Raw genomic sequence first — 21,104 nt, forward strand, 5'->3', positions numbered from 1 at the left:
TATGAAAATCCTGAAAACCAAAATAGAATAGTTTTCAGGATGTGGGGCCTGCATGTTGTATCTAATATTGATTCTCCTTTTTTTCTGCTCTTCTGTTTTCTCCCTGTCTTAACAGGAATAACAACTTCACCTGTTCCCCAAATTGACAATATAAATTGCATATTGGCAAGTAATTTTTCTTCTTTTTCCCTTCCATCAAACAGCACGTGCCTTCTGTAATTACTGTCTTGTTTTCTGGAAGGGAAAGCTAGATCTAAGGACCCCTATTTTTTTTAATTGTATTTTCATAAATATTTGTAAGTGGTATCTGTCCTTGTTTCCTATCTCTTTTCTTCCTCAAACCTGGATACAGTTATCTTATCTGCCATACTTTAACTCATCGCTGGTACAAATTCCTTTGCTCCATGGTAATTTGTTGGGGTGAGGAAGATAGCTCACTTGTCTGATTTCTGTAGCACATCCAAGAATACCCATGTAGAAAAAAATAATTTAATTTCTACTAAGCATAGATGGCAGGATGCCATCTGTTCTGCAGTGGACCCCATACATCCAGTCAAAGAACTTGCTCTACTCAATGTGACGGAATTTTCCCCAAGTATCTGATTCTATGAGCCTCGCATACGCATTGATGTCTCTGTCAGATCCCCTTTTGTTCCCTTAAGGTAGTATTCCACTGGTGACACCCAGTCTTGGAGACTCAGCTGCTAGAGCAGAAGGAACAACATAGCCTGATTAACCACTCAGCCCACTATAGTGGGTAAACTTTTTCTTTCTCAGTTCACTAGTGATTGCTGAAGTCATTTGGAAGGTAGCGTGTTGTTGTGTCCTGGCCTAGAGAACTGAGATTTAAATTCTCCTGGCAGGAGACTGTGTGGCTTCTGAACTTGTGAACCCCATCTTCCTGTTTATGCTTGGCCTATTGGTCTATAAAATGCGGTGCAGGTAATGTGCTCCTTTTGTTGAGTCTTTGATTGCAGAGTGCTCTACAGCTGTAGATTTACCTGCGGGCATTCTTTTGATTTCTGTTACCTGGTTGGCTTGTTAATGGTTATTCCTGTTCCCGGATTTGGACTAAGTATTTCCAAGATAGGCAATTGAAACATAAATCTTCTGATTAGCTCCCAGAATGCCTCTCATTTATTGTCTCCTACAACTGTAGGACAAAGAAGAAGGCAATGACTGAGTTGGGCACACTGGCCATTCTGTCACTGTGCTGGGACGTGCTCTGTACCTGTTCTTCAGGTGAGGACATCTACTCCATGATTAATTGGAATGTAGCATGCTTTTTCTGATCATTAAATTGTAAGGTATGGGCCCTTTAATGATTTATAAATACACTGAGCTGTAAATGCAAGTGGATCTTTTCAACTGATGAGATTTTCAGGCAAATACTTAAGAGTTGATATATTGGTGTGGGTCATACACAAAGAAACAAAACACAGGAAGGATTGTTAATGTGATATTGATCTGTACTTGGCATTTCAGAAAGAAAAAGTGCATTATCAGCACATCAGGTTACAGGTACTTGAGGAGCACATCTTTAGGAGCATGAGGAAAGCGTCTTTAGGTGTATGTGCCCCTGTGAGACTTTATGCCTCATGTATATGGTACTGAGCATCAAGAAACCTGTAAGTACAAAAGAAATATTTTTTTCCCCCCTGTTTAATTATGAGCTTAGGTGTTAGTGAACAGCACATGTCATCTGATTCATTAAGAGTTCTCTTTTATAGACACTAAAGCATAAATGCTTAGTAACAAGTGTGAAAGTGAAAAGTGGTTGTCGTTATTTTTCATTCAATGGTTGCATGTTAGGTGGAAGTGGAAATCTGTTAATGTTATATTCCTGAAAATAAATTATGTTGAACTTCATGGTATAATTCTCTAAATAATTGATTCTAAATAGAAGATGCTAGAGTTTACTTTGGAAAGCTTGCTGCAGTAATAAAAATAATTTTGGTATATGTTTCCAGAGTTTCTAAAAGAATAAAGTATTACTTGGGCATAAACTGAGCTAATGCATGAAATCTGTTGAACAGCTAAAGGATATTTTCCTAGTAATTTTTCTGTGGAATTGTATTTTGGGGGGGAAAAAATTTCAAGTTTTTACTCATTGTGGATTTTATGTCAGAGGAAGACTGGTCTAGTTAGATCAGCTTTTCTGGGGAGATGGTATTGGCAGGGGATGGTACTTTTACAGCTGCAGACAATATTTGTCTCTTCCCTGCTCATCATGCCATGCTCCTAATGCCCTGGCCCAATCATTTATGAAGACTTGCAGTGAACCAGATAGCTGAAGAACAAGTACCTGCCTTCCACCTTTTCTGTGATGTCTAGGCAATCATGGCCGAAAGTTCTAGGCTTGTTTCTGTTGTTGCCAACACAAAGGACTGGATTGACAAAGCATCTGTATTTGTACTGTTTTCATTAAGGGAACAAAAGGTCTTTCTAGATAAAGGGATTTTTTTTTTTTTAATTTAAAAAAAAAAAAAATGGGCATACACAGCTATTGGGGTTGGGATTTTTTTGTTATACCTAATATGGATTTTTAAGGGGGGAGGGGTTGGATTTATCAATAACTTGTTTTTCCCCATTAAATGCTCTGAGCAGAGTTGTCTCTTGGTTACAATTGAAGGAAAAAGTCCTATTAAAAACTGCAACTTCAGAGTTTATACAAAAAATTTTCAGAGCTTATCTTGTGGTGTTCAATGTCTGGTTAGCAGTGCTGGAGAAGAAATAAAATGCTGTGCTGTAAGTGGCTGGCTGCTTTGTACATAGTAATGCATTTGTAAGACTGTACTCTGTGATTGTGGACAGCTTTTCAGAAAGACTGCTTTAAATAACTTTAAAGTATTTTCCTGTATTATTGTATTTTTATAATGTACTAAGGAGCAGAAATTTGTCCAGTAAAAACAAGCTTTTTCTGGGTTTTAAATTGGTTATTTTACTTATTTCATCTTAAATTGATGTCTCATTGGTCATTATACATAATTTTAAATGTTTAAATACAACATACTCCTCATTATTTGGTCAACAGGAAGAAAAGAGGAAAAACAAATGCCATACCCACTGTAAGAAAAAGTATGATCATTCTGGACTATATTAGAGGATACATTTCTACATAAAATTAATTAATGCCTGGAAGTTTTTTGAAATTTCTTGTCAATGTTGTAGGCTAAACTTTTCTGTTTGCATCCCACTGTATTTGGCGGTGTGACTTGTTTCTAGAAAACCCTTGTTACTGTTTCCCAGTATATATTTCTCCTGGCATCTAGCAGTTCTTACCTACCCACAGATAGCAAGGGTAGGTCAGGCTCACTGGTCCACGTGTTCCAAATCATTAACAGGTTATGCACGAGCAGTTCCTGTTGGCACTGTAGTTTTGTATCTCATGCAATAGGTGTGCAGCACTCACAAAGTCTTGGGGTGTCTCTGGAGGCTCAGGTGTTTCAGACAAGCAGGTACAGGCAGCAGCACCCCAGCAGCACTGGGAAGAAGACACTTCCCCCGAACTAGGCTGAATATAGTGCTCTGACCCAAGGACTCACGTGTTAGATCTAAAATGAAGATTTACCAGAGACATTAGGTTGATGTTTGTGTGATATGATGTTTTCTTCTCATAGATATCAGTTCCTGTTTCCATGTAAAATTAAGAGAGAATGAACCATACATAGTTTTGGAGATATTTTCTGTGCTGCAAAATATGCTTGGCACCTAATATTAGTACTAAGGTGAACTGCACATTTTTTAATTAGAAATGCATTCCATTGTGACTGAATTGCTGGCAGGAGCAGATGACCAAAGTGCAGCTGACCATGCAAGAGTTGGTCAGCATTCCAAACCCTCACATCTGGCATGGAGTAGAAAATATTTCTCAGCCAAATGGTCAAACTTTCATCTTCCGGCATGCAAACAGCATTGAACACTGGTGGTTGTTTGTATTCCATGTAGTTCAAGACACCAAAGCTAATGCAGCAACAAACTTGCTTAACCTTACCACATAGAACATAGCTGAACACTCATTGGCATAAAAAAAGGTTGCTAGTTACTAACTTCCTCTGTTGTAGTTCTTCAGACCAAGGCATGCAGTATTTCAGTAGATTCTTATTAATAATCCATTATGTTATTGTTTTGTATAAAAGGTATTAAGGCCTTTAGCTGACAGTCTCAGTATTCTTGGAGAGAGCATGGTTCTGTGTGTACATCTGGAATGATACACTAACTGAAAATACAGTAAAGCACAAGTTATTTTTTTTTTTTTTCTGTCATCTAATAAGAACTGCAGTGTGTATGATGCATTTAGAGTGGAGCTGGAAAACCTACAGATTACTCAAATGAATAGTTTATGCTTCTTAGTAATATGCAGTTGTACTGAAAAAGCTAATAGTATTTTTTTTAAAGCATTTTAAAAAGCATTTACAAGCATGCTTAGGACATGGCTCATCCTCTGATTTAAAAATAGAGAGTGCAAAACTTGTTTTATCTACTGATCTCCATATTTTGCAACCTTACTGCCATTCAATTTTCAGAAACTTACCTGAGCAGGAAGTACTTAGTTTAGCTAGAATTTTAAATGTATTAGTTTGTTTCAATGTATTTCAGTTTCTGCTTTCATTTCATTGATATGCTGTTAAGTTGCTTTTGCTTCAGTTAGTACAGACTTTTTTCTATTGTCCTATGCTAATACAGTGTACCGGATTCTCAAAGATAAAATCTGATATAGCTATTCCATTACTTGAAAAATACTGAGGTTTATACTAGAGAAATTTGATAGAGCCTGGAATTCAAGTTGCTGAACATATGTTATACTACAGTATTCACTTGCATGCATTTTATTTTATTTTTACATTTTCCATAAGACGCCCATGTCCTTCATTTAGGCAATGAATAGTGCTTACTGAATTTGTGAAGTCAGTGCCATCTTCCTCTGTTGCCTAGTTGAATGCTAACGGAGGACAGGTCTAGGTTCTGTCCTCACAAAAAAATTTTAAAATAAAATAAGATTACCCAAAGTGCTGCTTTTTTCTAAATTCACTGCTGCTTCTTAGTTGTCCATTGTTCTTGTTCATTTTTAAGATATGCAAAATATACTGATCAGAAGTCTTTTTTCTGTTCAGATATGTTTTATAGCTCTGCTGCCTGTAACGTATCTGGGAGGTGTGGGAATTTGCTGAAGTTCCTCGAACACAAAATATTATATTAAAACCACTTATTACATAAACATTGCATGAAAATGCATACGCACATACTTACCTGTATCTATGTATTGGTGAGAGTACTTCTTAGTTAAAAATAAAGATGACGACTTACTGTGCTGTGGTGCAATTGAAACACCCTATAGGATATATCTGGTTACTTATTTTCACTGAAAGGCAGCTTTGCTGCTTTCACTGCCTCCTTGAGTTGCTTAGCTCTTGAGGCTCCCCTAATTGCTGGCTACCCTGCCAGCTACTTTTCTGTTCAGATGACTTATTAGCTGGAAAGTTGGCAACCTTGTGTAGTGAGGGACCTCAGGATTTAGGAGATCCACAGGTGTAGGATGCCCACTGTATAAGCTGTCCAAAACAAAATCTTATCTGGGCAACCATCAAGCCTACAAACCAGAACAACCAATGTTTGCATTTTAGATGTTTCTAAAATGAAATATTTAAGAATAGTTAACATGTGGAAAGGCAGAATTTGAGATTTGGGTTTTGTTCCAATTTAATTTCATGTTGTGATGTGTACTCTTTGTGTTATTCTCTGACAGAAAACCTCTCTTCAAATTTCTTTTTAGGCTATACTTTTAATTCTTTTAAATATTTTGTTTTTCTGTGTGTTGAATGTGCCTTTTTCCCAGTGGTATTTACAGAAACATGCATATAAAGGCAAAACTTTCATCAGGAAAATTATAGGTTTAAAAGTATAGAAAAACTATTCTACAAGATGTATAAAATTGTCATGACTAATACAGTATTTATGCTGTCACATTGATAATAATATTTAGTGTCTTATTTGTATCATGAAATCATGACAGATTTTTAAAGTAACTTTGAGTGCCTATGTGTTTTTTTTTTTATGATTTAACAGATAACCAGAACGCCTTTAATATAATATTATTTATTTTTTGTAGGTAATATATGCTTTGAACACTAAAAATGATGAACATGAAGCTGCTATCCAAGCACTTAAGGATGCTCACGAAGAAGAAATTCAACAAATTCTTGCAGAGACCAGAGAGAAGATCTTGCAATATAAAAGTAAAGTTGCGGAAGAAATGGATCTCAAGAGAAAGATCCAGGTTTTAGAAGAGTCACTGGAAGATCATAAAAAGATGAAACATCAGGCCTTGACAGAATTTGAAGCCTATAAGGGTAGAGTTGAAGATATGCAGCTTTGTGCAGAAGCTCAGCATGTCCAACGTGTAGTGACCATGTCAAGAGAAGTAGAAGAGATCAGAAAAAAATTTGAGGAAAGGCTACGAAGTTTCATACAGTTGCAAGTGCAGTATGAGAAGGACAAGCGTACAGCTCTGGAAGACTTGAGAGCTGCCCACAGACTTGAAATTCAAGAACTTCTGAAGACTCAACAGAGTCAGAATGCTACTTTAAGTAAAGGGCAAGAAAAACTAGAGGAATTACATAGACTGGAGCTGGAAGACTTGAATGGTAAGGTTGAAGAGTTAAGGCTGGAAAGAAAAAAACTCATTGAGGACTACGAAGGCAAACTCAGCAAAGCACAGTCCTTCTATGAACATGAACTTGATTCTTTGAAAAGATCTCAGCTTTTTACAGCAGAGAGTCTACATGCTTGCAAAGAAAAAGAGGTGGAGCTAAGAAAAGAATTTCAAAACCAGGAAAGTATGTTACGGAAGAATCTGGGAAAGCTTAAAACTGAATTGCAAATGGTCCAGGATGAAGCTGCCAGTCTACGGGAAAAATGCCAAAAACTTCAGGTGGCTCTTGGTACAGCAGAAAACAATGTTCAGGTGAGGCTGATGATACTTTGTTCCCAAGACTGTGAATTTTCTATTCCTATTTGTGCTGTCTTTCTCTGAGGCTGATAGGTTGAGAAGATTGGAACATATAAATTTACTTTTGTCACCTGTACTTGATTATCCTCTACCACTAAACTATTTATCTATATATTAAAATTTATTTTATATGTTTAATTTTCCCAGACCCAATTAATTCTACTTTATATTCCAGTAAAATCTAGAAGCCTCTACCCAGGGGAAGGTTTCAGTGTCCTTCCTTTCAGCTGTTCACAAACAGAATTTGGTTGTTCTAGTTATACTACTCAAAGCATAGTATACTAGTATACTCAATAGAATACTCAAAAAACCCAAACCAAACCCTGTTCCCTTCCCCACAAAGAAAAAAAACAAAAACAAAAAAAAAAAACGTGGGGGCAAATGGCTAAGCAATATCTTTGCATCAGGTCTCCACATAAATTTAGCCTTTCTGTCCCCTTTCCCCTCCCTTCCTCCCCCCACCTCCAAAAAAAAAAAAAAGAGGATTCAGAGAGGGAAGGAGGATGTTGGTAACTGGTATCATTTGAGATGTTATAATGACAAACTGAAATACTTGCTAGAGAAATTGAGAAAACGCTTATCTAGACTGTACAGTTCCTTGCAGAAATATGTTTGACAGGGACGTCATACAACCGACACTATGAATACAATGAATATTCTGTATTCAGTGCAGTCTTGCTTGTAGAGATCTTGCCTAAATATGTTGGGTGTTCGGAAAAGTAGCTTTGTAGGAGGTAAGGAAAAAAAAAGCCCTACATTCTAAATGTTTTAACTTTATTATTATAACATCTTCAATAATGTTTTCACAAGTAGTAACTGGAACACTGCATGCATTTTCAGTATGTACTGGTTTTGGCTGGGATAGAGTTAATTTTCTTCCTAGTAGCTAGCATGGGGCTATGGTTTGGATTTGTGCTCAACCGTGTTGATAATTCAGGGATGTTTTAGTTATTGCTGAGCAGTGCTTACACAATGTCAAGGCATTTTCTGCTCCCCACCCCACCAGTGAGGAGGCTGGGGGTGCACAAGAAGTTGGGAGAAGTCACAGCTGGGACAGCTGACCCCAACTGACCAAAGAAATATCCCATACCATGTGATGTTGTGCTTGGCAATAAACCTATGGGGAAGAAGGAGGAAGCAGGGAATGTTTGGAGTTACAGTGTTTTTTTTTCCCCAAGAAACCTTTATGCACGATGAAGCCCTGCTTTACTGGAGATGACTAAACACCTGCCTGCCAATGGGAAGGAGTGAATTAATTCCTTGTTTTGCTCTGCTTGCAAGCTCAGCTTTTTGTTTATATATTAAACTGTCTTTTCTCTCAACCCATGAATTTTTCTCGCTTTTACCCTTCCTAGTCTCTCCCCCATCCCACTGTGGGGTGAGTGGCCCTGTGGTGCTTAGCTGCTTACTGGGTTAAACAGCAACAGTGTTATTAAGAAACTAAAATTTCTTGTCCCTAAAGAAGGACAAGACATCCCAAAAATATAAAGACTGCGGTTTTTTTGGTCAGCAAAAAATAGGACTGAATATGCTGGGTTTGAAGGAAGAGAATCTCTGGAATTCTGCTTGTGTTTTGGTAGCTGTGCTGAGGCCTGAAGAACAGTAATTTCTGTGAGTAAGCTTGAGTATCTTGTCTTTTGTGTTTGTAGTTACTCTCAAGTGTCAAAACCAGAAGTACCTTAAATGTGATGGTCATAGTAATTTTGGAAGCAGCATTGGGTAGAGCTGAGATGAGCCATGAACTTTTCCCATTTACAGTCTAATTTCAGCCCATCTTTTAGACTATCCTTCCTTCTTGTGTAAAGGTTACAGGGTATAGTGAAAGCAGATTGCTAGCTTTATCAGATGTTAAATTTGGAATACCTTTTTCCAGTTTCCTAAAGGACCTTCCAAAAGTTCATCTATATCTCTGTTCAGTTAACGAAGCAGAACTCTTGCCTTTCAATTGACTATATCAAGGAGGTTGGTTTCTGACAAGCTGCAGCGAAGAGGAAACCCACTGTATATTGATCATTCCTGTAATAAAGGAGTTCCTTCCTTCCAAAGAAGAGGAAGAGTGTAGTACGGTATTTACAACAGATTTTAAAGTCAGGTCCTAATCTGATCATCCTGGATGAAGTGATCAAATGCATAATCTCACCATTCCAGGTGTCCATGTTTCATTACACGTCCTGTCCAGTGATCTCCCCAATTCTATTTCTTGCTTCAGTTTCTGAAGTGACCCTTTACTATTCCAGTGACTTGAATGATGAGAAATCTAGCTTTTCTTTTAAAACAGAACAAGATTTCCTTTTCGTTCCTGCATAGCTGAGAACACGTCCTCATCATCACACTACCCAAGATATGCTATTGTGGATCAGTACATCAGACTTAAAACATAGTAAAAGTTTGATTTAACTAATGGCCTAGCGCTCATTTTATGTATATCCATGTGCACCTTAATTTGTGTCAGTACTAAACACAGTTGCAGCGAAGGACACTGTAAACTGCTGTGAATGTATAATGTTTTCTTCAATGTGAGGAACTCTCAGATACCAGAAACCAGGTTTCTCAAGTTGGCCCCCAAACTCTGTGCACCATTTTACTGTTTTTATTTTTCATATACCTCTTTGAATATTCTCAGGTTTCTCTTATGCATTCTTGTTATATATACAGTATCTTGTAATGCTTCAACAATATTTTTGGAGAAACGTATGTATAAAATTATTATGGTGGTAATATTACAAGACTGAAGTCTTCTCTGTACATTTTAACATAATGCTCATTTAAATTTACAGAATTTTATATAATGATAACAGGCATTATACTATGCTTCTCCTAGGTTCTTCAAAAACAGCTAGATGATGTGAAGGAGGAGGAGATGTCATTGTTAAGCAAACACAAAGAAGTGGAAAGTGAGCTAGCAGCTGCTAGAGAGCGCTTACAGCAGCAGGCCACTGATCTTGTTCTCAAAGCCAGTATGTATGTCAGTAACTTAATCTGGAAAGGAACTTCGTCATTTTAATCTAGCTTTTCTCTCTTCTGTTAACCATGTGGAGGTTTAGAGTACCTAAAGAGTGTTCAGTGGTGTCCATAGAAATTTCTGACAAGTTTTGGTTTTTTTAAAATAGTTTTGATATTGCATGTATTGTACTTAAGACTCTCTTTTTGTACTTACTTGTCCAAATGTTCTACTCTTGTATGGCATGTATGTATCTTCCAGGCCTTGGAATTTCTTGCCATAACTGCATTTGTGTGAAATGCTTCTGCTGTGTATCTGTTCTCCACATAATTACTGAGACATGCTGCTTCTTCCTCTGTCCTTTTTCAGTTGTCTTTTCTTTTTGCTGAGACTGTGGTTCTTTGCTTTACACCTTCAGAAGACTTGGAGCTTACCAGACAATAAGTCTTTTAGAGTTTTCTTTATAGCTGTTTTCCTCAGTTCCCTGCTCTTGTTGGCGTATAGAAAGGCATAGAAAATGGTTTAAGATTTGGCTATACACATGTGAGTTTTCCCTCATTGGCATTGTCGCTCCAGTAAACTGCTTAGTGGTAGGGCATGGGCCCAAATACTTGAACTTGGTTAACTATACTATAGTTATATCTTATCTGGCTTATCTTTGGCCTTGTTCAACTAGACCAATTGTAGAAATACTTGATTATTTTCCTCACAAATTAGCACAAGCCTAGGGTCCTTCCCAAAAGTCATTTTGGATAAGATCATCTTGTTTTGAAGACTAGGATGTTGCCAGACTGTGACAGTTGGCCTTAGGGACAGACAGTACTTCACAGCATTAACTTACTAATACTGCAATAGCTTACTATTTATATGCTATATTTAATACTATATTTACTATTACTTTAATAGCTTACTAGGTGGCTATATGTGTCTTAATCCTCAAACTGGGTATGTGAATGTGGCCTGTATCAAGGCTTTACTTCTGCCCTTCAAATAATGAAGCAGTTCCTGCAGATGGATTGAGTGTGTCTGCTGTCCATGAGAGCTTCATGCCTAGAATAAGTGATATATATGAGCTAGCTAAGGTAAGGGCTAGGAATAGTCTGGTTGTATGTTTGGACAGTATAGAGGCCAGCAGGGACCCGAGACTGCAAGGTCCTATGGGATGTAAACAGCTGAAAGGAATGGTATTGCTGCGAAGAGGATCTCAAATCATAGATCTCAGATGGGAATCTGGCCCTCTAAAAAGTGACTTGTGAGGCACTCATAGAAAAAATAATGACCTGAGACTGTTGGGGGGAAAAAGCCTGTTCTTGTAAACTCTTTGGCCATTCCTCTTTCTTCCCCTAGGATGGGAGGGGTTCAGCAGCCTGCCCCAGATTTAGTGGAAATAAATATCCAGACTGTTTTTCTGTATTACTGAGGGCATGGAGGGAGTCGGCTGGCTTATGAGTCCAGCACTAGTCTCCTCTGGCACCAAGGTTTTTAGCTTTACCGGAAATTCCAGTGTGTCCATGCTGTTGCTGAGATGAGGGACCCTGTCACTAGTATATCTTTGCTTCACAGCATGTCACTGTGCAACAAGAACTGGGAACCGTGTTTACAGTGGTGCCACCAAGTCATTACCATGTCATGTAGTTGGTTACCAGCCTGTTTGGAAATAATTTCTGACACTGGTCCACTGCCCTCTCCTTTGATTTTCAGCTCCAGTTTGGAAGTCAAAAATCCTGCCTCAAAGAAACTAAATTCTCATACTTAATTACTGTATTAAATGTTAACTCATTGTATTGCAATTTGAGAATGCTGTATTAAGTCTACTATGGGAAATTAATGTATTCTTCTTCCATTTATCCTGAGATTCCAAACTTGAAAGGAAATAGCTGTTTCATACCTTCTGTGTAGAACATGGGGAATGGGAAACCCGTATTGTGTATTGGTATTATCTGTGTGTGTGCTTACAACAGAATCTGCATGTGCATAATACTTCCCAACAAACTTAAAATTCTATGATTATTCTCCTTGTTACATTTGCAAACTCAACTTTTCAAATACATTTCTTGAATGGCTGAAATTTTGAAACAATGTGATTTTTAAAATTTAACAGCAGTTAAGCGTACCCGTTTTCTTAAGTTTTTCTCTTCAGTTTTTAGTTTTATCAAAGAATGCCATAATGATTCTTACAATTCTTCAGGGCTTTGTACGTTACGGGTATGCATTGTTTATGAAAATATTACTAATTTTGAAATATTGTTAAGCTCCACAATCCATTATGTATCCCATTGTCCTTCCCTTCACATCAATGTCAACAGACAACAAAGGCTAAAACAATTTCCTTTTTGGCATGTGTCTTGCTTTAACCGCAGGTGGAAATTAATTGGGAGGCTCAGTGGTTTTGTCTTGTGAGAAAGTGACACAGAGTTCACTTAGCTCTTCCTTAGTAACTTAAATTTAAAAGCAATACTCTGTTGTTAAAACTCAACCAATCTGCCATTTTTGAGGATTATAATAAAATGGGGAGGGGGAGAGGCCTCTCCTAGCAGCTGTGACTACAAAACCAATAGATTTATTCTGAGTAAACAATACAGTTTCTTACTTGGATGCTTTCTTTAGGTGAAACTGTTAAGGATCTTTGTATAATCCTTGAAAGTATGTTTAGTTACCACTTCATTTTATTATATGCTAATTTTTAAAAGGCATATTTCAAACTTATCTAGGTCATTCCATTTATGAAAGGGATAATAAGGTGCTTCTATCAAAAGAACCTATACCAACATGGAATGTCAGCTTAGGTATGACTTTATGATGCTTCTAGAGAGATGTTAAAATAATGGGAGAATATTCCCTCTCTTGTCTTTCAGTTGAACAAACTTAAGAACATCCTCTCAGTTGTTCAATTGAACAAACCTAGGAGCACCCTCTTTTCCAAAGTAGTCTTCTAAGCCTCTCGCAGAATAACAGGAGTTTCACTGCCTTAGTCAGCTACCTAGTAGTAATATTTTCAATAATACAGATATAAATTAAGAACAAGGTCAAAAATTTCAGAAGTCATAAACCTTTTTCCACTGGTGATGTGAAGGACAGATGATTATACTGTCTAGCTTTGTAGCTTCGGTTTTGTTTTTAATTAAATATAAAAAAAACCCTAAAAGCAAGTCTCTAACCTGCAAGGATTTAGATCATACTTTACTGCAGAGAGAATGGGTTCTGTTACAGGGCAATTTCTACAGTTCCAGTAGCTGTTTCACCCGGATAGAGGGAAACTGGCTGGTATTATCCTAAATGATGTAAAATTCCTGAGGTGCAGTATCCAGCTGGACAAGGTGCACAAGATGTTCAGGTTAAGATGGGAATCATCGGGAACATTCAAGGGCCTACATGCTTTCAGGACAATTTAGCAGGCAGACAACTCAGCATTCAGAGCCATGATTACGGCAAAAGAGATCTCTCAGAAACATCAAGGATGAGTAAGAATGTGACACCAAGGCCAGATGGACTTAGTTTGAGGGATCTCGTTGGGATTGATCCACACTGTACCCAGTTAATGGAACTGTTCAATCTGTGGTTGGTATCTGGTATGATACCAGGCATGGTGAAGGAGTGTTGGACCACGTTGATATCAGTCGGCCCTACCGGAACACCAGAATGACATCAATAACTGGCGGCCACTTACCAGCGGATTGACCATTCTGAGGTTATTCTCAAGGATTATAACAGCGGGGTTGGCCAAGGCATATCCCGTCAATGCATGACAAGGGGGATTTATAAGATAGTCAGGGTGTGTGGAAAACCTGAAATTGTTACAGCTTTTAATATGGAATGTGAAAAAAGAAAAGCAACCCCTGGGAGTAGTCTGTCGATTTAGCCAAAGCCTTTGACACCATGAGCCATTCTCACATCACTGAGGCTCTGAAATGGAAGGGTGTGGACGATCATATTATCATTCTGACTACTAATTTGTATAACAACGTTTATACTCGTATTGACATGAAGAATTAAAAGTCAGACCCTCCTGGGGTTCAGACTGGCATGAAACAGGGTGATCCAATGCCTCCAATTCTATTCAGCTTGTCTGTGGACCTTCTGCTGCATAAATTAGAAGAGGAATGAAGGGAGTACCAACACTACTTGACACATGTAACAACTATGGATTTTGCAGATGATCTGGTGCTATAAAGTGGATCTTGGGAAGGGATGCAGAAAAACATTGGAATTGTGGAGGTTTTTTGGTGATCTATGGGCCTCAAGACAGAAGGGGAGAAGTGCCATGGCTTTTACATCCAGCTGACAAAGGACTGCAACGATCAATGACTGTCCTCCATGGGCAGTTGAAGGCACCCCCCTCAAGATGATTGAACCTGGTGGTTCTGAGAAATATCTGGGCTTACAAGTAGACCCATGGACTGGAGCATCAAAACCAGTATTACTGGATGAAGTGGAAGGATGGTTACATCAGGTTGGGAGGTCTTTGAAGCTGTTTCAGAAAGTTGACATCTCGAAGGGATATACTATTCCACATTTGATCTACCTAGAAGACCAGGCTGATGTAAGAGCTACATGCCTGGAGACACTTGACAATAAGAACAGCCATCAAGGAATGGTGACATCTACCAACAAGTATGTGCGATGCCATGCTGTATTCCAGCACTTGGGATGGAGGTCTCACCAGACTTTCAGGATTGTTTCCCAGTGTGCAGGCCCAAAGACTGCACAGAATTGCACAGACTTCAGATGAAACAAAGGCAATTGCATGTCGCAAAGGTATTGAGAAAGAATTTGAAAGGTTGTGGATTGTAGCAGGAGGTTTCGGTAAGATTCCATCTGTTTGGGATCAGAAAGTGATAATGATGTTAGTGGAAGAATTAGGCAGAGAGGAACAAGTCTCAGAATGGGAAACACCTGCTCCAAAAGTCATATTTCTGAGACTGTAACTGCTGTAAACAGGAATTTGTGAACCGGACTAAATTGCTGTCCCAGGGCTGTGTAATTTCCAACTTTGAGAAGGATAAAATCGGAAACTGCTGGATTGAATATTATAGAGGCATTCCCCAGAGAAAGCTCATCACTGCGTTACAACTAAGGGCTAATGTCTACCCCACATGAAAATTCTTGGCAAGAGGTAGACAGGAGACACAAATTGAATTGTGTCAAGCAGAGAATGAGACCTGTTTGTACATCATTGGGTACTAATCTGTGGTACAAGATGCTAGAATTAAGAGACATAACCAGCTATGTGAACTGTTGATGGAAGAGGCTAAAAAGAAGGAATGGGTAGTATTTCAAGAGCCATTGTTAAAAGACAAACAAAATTAAATATATAAACCAGATTTGGTATTTGTTAAAGAGGTAAAAGCCTTGCTGGTAGGTGTCACAATTAGGTATGAATGTAAACCAGCATCTTTGGTGGAAGCAGCAATAGAGAAAGTAATGAAATATCAACACCTTAAAGGTCAAGTTAAAGAATTAACAAATGCTGCTATTACTAAATTTATAGGATTTCCTTTGGGTGCACATGGCGAATGGTATCAAGGCAAATATTAATTGTTGGTGGAATTGGGACTCCCTAGTTCCCGACAAGCTAAGGTTGCACATTGTTTGTCAAATCGTGTGCTGTTCACATTGGTAGATATTGTACATGTATTCGTTAGTCAAGTGCAAACGGATGTAAAATCTTAACTGTATTATTGTATCTGTATCTATATTTTATAATGAATTATCTTTAATAAATTCTTCTGTCTATCCCTTATTAGTAGGGTTGAACTAACAGCCTCACGGTGAATTAGATCAAGAGTTAGGCTCCTGGGAAAAGAGTAGTATTGAAAAGAAACCATTGATAGTATGTAGGGATATGAGACTCGGAATCAAGATGTGTTATTTATTCTGGTAAAAGGACATCAATTACTGATTTGGACACAGGTGGATGGGCCATCTTTGCTTAACTCTGAAAATAAACATATATAATTCCTGTGTTTGATAAACATCCCTATAGCAAAATAAACGAAGTGTAATTCCGTAAGTTTTACATAGCTTTAGCTGCTCTACCTAGCATGCTGACTAAATTATGAGTTTGAAAAAACAATAACATCTTTACCATTATATGTCAGTATTATACTTTCTCTTGCGTACCTTATTGTGGGGTAAAAATGTGTGGGTTTAGGTGGACTGTCCGTGTTTATACTGTTGTCTATCTCTGCTTTCTCTTGGAGTCAATATGCAACTTCGAATGAGGAAAATTGAAACTAAAGGAGCCCCAGCGCTCTGTTATTAGACATTTTATGATAAAACTAAAAAAGGGAGAAGTGGAGGGTATGGTAAGCATTGCAGTGAAGATGATGGAGAATCACATTAAAGCTTCCACTAGTTGTACTTCTGGAAGTCATTGAAGTATGAATGTGTACTTCAATTTCATCAAACCAGTGCTGTGAGGTTTTAAAGAGCTGTTTTGTTTTTAGGTCACATTGGAATGCTTCAAGCTACTCAAATGACTCAAGAAGTTACAATCAGAGATTTGGAATCAGAAAAGTCTAGATTAAAAGAAAAACTGTCCCAGCTGGAAGAGGAAAGAAACTTACTACAAAGCAAAACACAGAGTCTGGATGAGCGACAAAGGCAACAAATTCTGGCCTTGGAGAAGGTTAAACAGTTTATTTGCTTTGGCCAAATAAAATCAAAAGACTTAGAATTCTCAGAAGAAACAATTATTTTTTTAATTTTTGTTTGATATGACTGAACTTGGACCGTTTGTAGTGTGTTCCAAGTATATCTCATGTAGCAACATAGAATGATTAACATAGAGTGTAAAGTAAGAGTGTAGGGAAGTCAGATGAGATGTTGTTCAGACTGCTTTGCACATCTTTTAAGAATTTCATTTCATTTATGACCTTGTATATAAATGCCTAATATCTAAAGTGTCTCAGGAGAAATGTGAAATGGCTAAAGAACATTTTAAAAAGCCATTCTCTGAAAATGTTTGAAAATACTGAACTGAAATTTTATGTGGGCTTGATACCTGATTGCTATTTCCCCAGATTAATTAGAACAAAAAAATATATTTTAATAAGGATATATTGCTTTTCATTGATATACTGAAACTACCTTTTTGGTTACTGAATCATTTAGTGCTTAGTATTTGGTCAACTTGTTTTATATGAAAGTTAATTTTTATAGATTTCTGTTATCAGTAATGTTTTTGTGGTTTTTTATTCCCATTGTTCAGATATTTTTTACCATTTAACAGAAATTATTTTACTTTTCCCTGCCTTTTATAGAAAGTAAATGAAGCAAGGGAAACACAACGTGAATATTATGAAAAGGAGCTGGTAAAATTGCAAGCAAGATTAGAAGGAGAGGCTGCACAGTTAAAGGAGGCTCATTCCAAGACTTTAGAAGAATTGGCATGGAAACACCATACTGCAATCGAGGCTGCACACAGTAATGCTAATAAGGACAAGAAAAAACTGCAGATGGTAGGCTTGTGTTTTCTTAATAATCAAACATATTATAAAAAGCAAATGTTACAGTTTGAACCTTGTACTGCATGGTTTTATTTTATGGTAGGTTTGATTTGGAGGTGCCTGCAGATCTGCCGGGCCTCTGAAGAAACTGCTGAGCCTTTCTTAAAATAACATGTATATTGACAAAAAAAAAAGAGCATTTCTACTGTAATTTGTTTGCATACAGATGAGAAATTCTCAACTGACAACTTTCTTTTTGAGTATAGTAGATGTGTTTTCCCAGGTTTTGTGACTCATATTCAGAAAGGTTGGTATAGTAGATGTGTTTTCCCAGGTTTTGTGACTCATATTCAGAAAGGTTGGTATATCACTCAAGATCAGTTTTTCTGAAGGAGGTAAATGATTGTTGCTCTAAATTTATTTAAAATTTTCATAAACTGTCCAGAAGTACAAAAATATACACACAGTCAAGTCTTAATATAGTATACTCAGAAGACAACAACAGCTGTTCCTAACTTACATCATAAAATCATGTTCACTATATATCAACTATTCACTTACCTTTGACTAGAATCCTGAAACTGAAACACTTTTTTGTTTCACAAAATTGACCTTTTCTTTGTTGGGATAAATGAGAGGACCAATTTTGAATTCTTATTTCCTAATCTGTTTGTACGTACAATATACACAGAATAAATACTAATTTTTTCATTTTAGGCTTTGTTATGCTTCTCTGGTGTGCTCACAGGAAATACACCAGGAAACAGGTGTAGTTAGTGATGTGCAGCTTAGACTGATTTTTTTTTTTTTTTTTGTAAATTATTTTACTAATGTGTTGCTGCTTAGTTTTTGTTTGAATAAATCTCAAAGATTTTTTTCAAGTCTCCCAGTAATGGAAGTAGCTCTGTGAGACATACGTGCATCTGATCTTTCAAGTGTACTTTCTTTGTAACTTTAAACATCTCTGTTATTAAAACAACGTCTCTTAAGGGTTTCTGGGGATATTTTTTCTTTTACTTCAGTAAGGTGTGGGGTGGTTCTTGCTTTCTTTTGTTGTTATTAAAATAATACAGAGAGTAAAACAAAGGGTGCCATAAAATGTTTGTTCCTAAATCATTAAACTAGTTAAAATAGGGGACACCTATATAAATGCGAGAAATATTAAACTTGATTTTAGTAAGGGAAAAGTAACTGTTAAAAGTTATCAGGGTCAAGATCTCAGTAAATCTTAATCAGTGTACTGTCTCTTCTGTCCAGCCTGTCTTGCTAAGCACATGTTGTTGTGTTAGGTAATTCATGGAAGAAACAGTCAGTTTCAAATGTGGAGAAGAGTTGAATTTAGTATGAGGAAGAAGCATGGTACAAGGAGCCTTGGGATGGATAACATGAGGATTTATTGGGACTAGAAGACTGGAAAAGGCATCTGGGATTTGGAAAGATTTGAAAAAATGGAACAGAATTCTAAATAATGAGAATAGGAAATGGCTTAAATATATCTCTTTGCTTCAATTCTTCCATCTATAAAATGAGCTGTAAAAATGGCATCAGTTCATAAGGAGGAGTATGAAAATAGAGCTGCTAATAATTCTTCAGTGCTGCACAGCTGTACTCATAAGTGTCATGAAAGAACTAATTACTCAGTTATCAGGATAGGGTCTGAATAGCACCAGTGAAATTTTGCAGGCAGCAGATTTCACAGTGTGAACAAGAAAAATTGAGCAAGTCTCATTTAGCATTGCTTGTTGCATGTGGTGATTGATCTGGGCACTTGTTGAGTTATATTATATAGCAATGTACTATTGAAAGCGTAATCATCTGTTTTGTTACTGTCCAACTTCTACCATGAACAAGGAGATTGTGCAAGCAGTTTATACACAAAGTATTTATTGCCTATTGCACACCCTTATGGAGTGCTAGAACTAACAAGTTACTAAGCCGACCGTGCTTCCCAACCCCAGGAAAACACTTGAGTCTCTAGTTTTGGAAGAGGAAGGATTGGCCTCCAGTGCTTCTTGGAATGAGCTGGGTGACACTAAGTTGCTGTCTTGCAGCTCCCTGGTTTTCCTTAGAGTATTATACCTTTTCATGACACTCTTTTTCCTCTTGAATTCTTGAGCTCTTAACTCTCCCTGTCCCTGCAATATTAGCAATGCCTGCAGTTGTACTTTTTGGTTCGTGCATGGCTCTGGTCTATGTGTTTTCATAGCTGTTTCTGACATATTACTGATTTCTCAGAAATCTGAGCCCAGGGCTACACAGAGGCACTAAATCGATGCTAAGCCTTGCATTACAGCTGAACCCCTAGGAAGGAGTTACTAAAGGAGCCTCTGTAGCTGCGTGGAAAACATTGAAGTCTTGTGTTATGTGGCTCTGGAGCACCTTACTTGGCAACCTTAATGGTCTTCAAGAAGACTTTGTGGTATAATATATAGTATATTCCACTAAAATATATTAAAATCAAGAGTTTCATTATATATTTCATGTTAAGTATTTTGTGACAGAAATTGTTCTTCTGAAAGTATATTCTGAATATTAATAAAAATAAATTTCGGTTTTCCTTAAAAAAAGTTTCTAACAATACAACATAGGCTTATTGTAAAAGAAATATAATTCATCTAACAGAGTTATTTTAAGAATTTGGCTATTACTCCACAAAGATTGAATGAAAACAGATGTGTCATCTGCATATAGTTGAACTTCAAGACTAGTTGTTGATTTATTTTTGTTCTACATAAATTTTATAGCTATGATGTGGGGCTTTTTTCATTCATTGTAACAGCATGAAAAACTTCCTAAAGCTCAGGATTTTAAGATTCACTCTTTTCTGTGGAGATTATGTGTAGGAGATAGATGAGTAAAGGCTGAAGGATAAGCATATTATCAGTGTAATTTTATAGAAAGTGAGAACTTCTGCATTCTGTCAACTCAGATTATCTACTTTCACTGTTTTTCATAGTTTTAATGATTTTGATAATTAAGTGTAAAGTGAAACTAGTAATTGAGAAGAAACTTCTGTTTGTCTTTATTTTGTGATGAATCAAGCATGTTGGATTAATCTTACATCCTCGATTAATTTATAGAAAATTAACTGAAAAATTAAGACATCCACTGTAAAAGGAAATAGATGTTCATGTTTTAGAACTTCAAGAAAAGGACAATTCTTGGTTGAGATCAGGAATATTTATGCCAGGAGGAATAATTTTCATGTTGTACAACTGTACTTTGCGGTGACTATATGTCAAGTATTTAATACTTCTTCCATCCTTCTTATTTCTGAAGGAGTTGGAGCAGCAGTTTGAGAAAGAGAAACTGCATTTGGAGGATGATAAAAATCAGCTCCGACAGCAGCTGGAAAACCTGAAGGAAGAGCTGACAACAAAACTGACTTCTGCCAATCAGGAGGCAAGGGTTAATTTAATTGTATCATGTGTGTTAGACCATATTTCATCAATAATGATCTTGTGCTTAGTGTCCAGTACAGAGCTAGGACGACACTGTTCATTCTGTTCAGTGCCTTATTTCTGTTTAAAGTGGAGTATTCTTCAAACATGGTAGGTTATTTGACTGTTTCTCAGGAATGATTTTATTATCCTTTGCAAAATTAACAAAGCGAAAGAGATTGAGGTACAAACCAGTTGGCACAAACAACCTTTCTTGTTTTAACTCTGACTGTCTTCTCACTAGGTACACAGACCTCTACACAAAA

At 37.1% G+C, this 21,104-nt stretch overlaps 1 protein-coding gene across 17 annotated transcripts in view; it reads left to right on the forward strand.

The window, feature by feature from the left end:
* FAM184A (family with sequence similarity 184 member A) overlaps positions 1-21,104 on the forward strand; it is an 82,293-nt gene that overhangs the window by 19,058 nt on the left and 42,131 nt on the right. For all 17 annotated transcript variants that reach the window (XR_006165610.1, XR_006165609.1, XR_006165611.1 and 14 more), the window contains exons 2-6: positions 6,110-6,964; positions 9,831-9,966; positions 16,397-16,578; positions 17,213-17,410; positions 20,678-20,800. Coding sequence is in view for 12 of the 17 variants with exons in the window: in XM_042795999.1 (XP_042651933.1) it covers positions 6,110-6,964; positions 9,831-9,966; positions 16,397-16,578; positions 17,213-17,410; positions 20,678-20,800 (1,494 nt within the window). In the remaining 5 variants the exon portion in view is untranslated. The remainder of the gene's footprint in view (positions 1-6,109; positions 6,965-9,830; positions 9,967-16,396; positions 16,579-17,212; positions 17,411-20,677; positions 20,801-21,104) is intronic.

The sequence above is a fragment of the Tyto alba genome, unplaced genomic scaffold, assembly GCF_018691265.1.
Source record: "Tyto alba isolate M040663 unplaced genomic scaffold, T.alba_DEE_v4.0 Super-Scaffold_22, whole genome shotgun sequence".
NCBI classification, from domain to species: domain Eukaryota; kingdom Metazoa; phylum Chordata; class Aves; order Strigiformes; family Tytonidae; genus Tyto; species Tyto alba.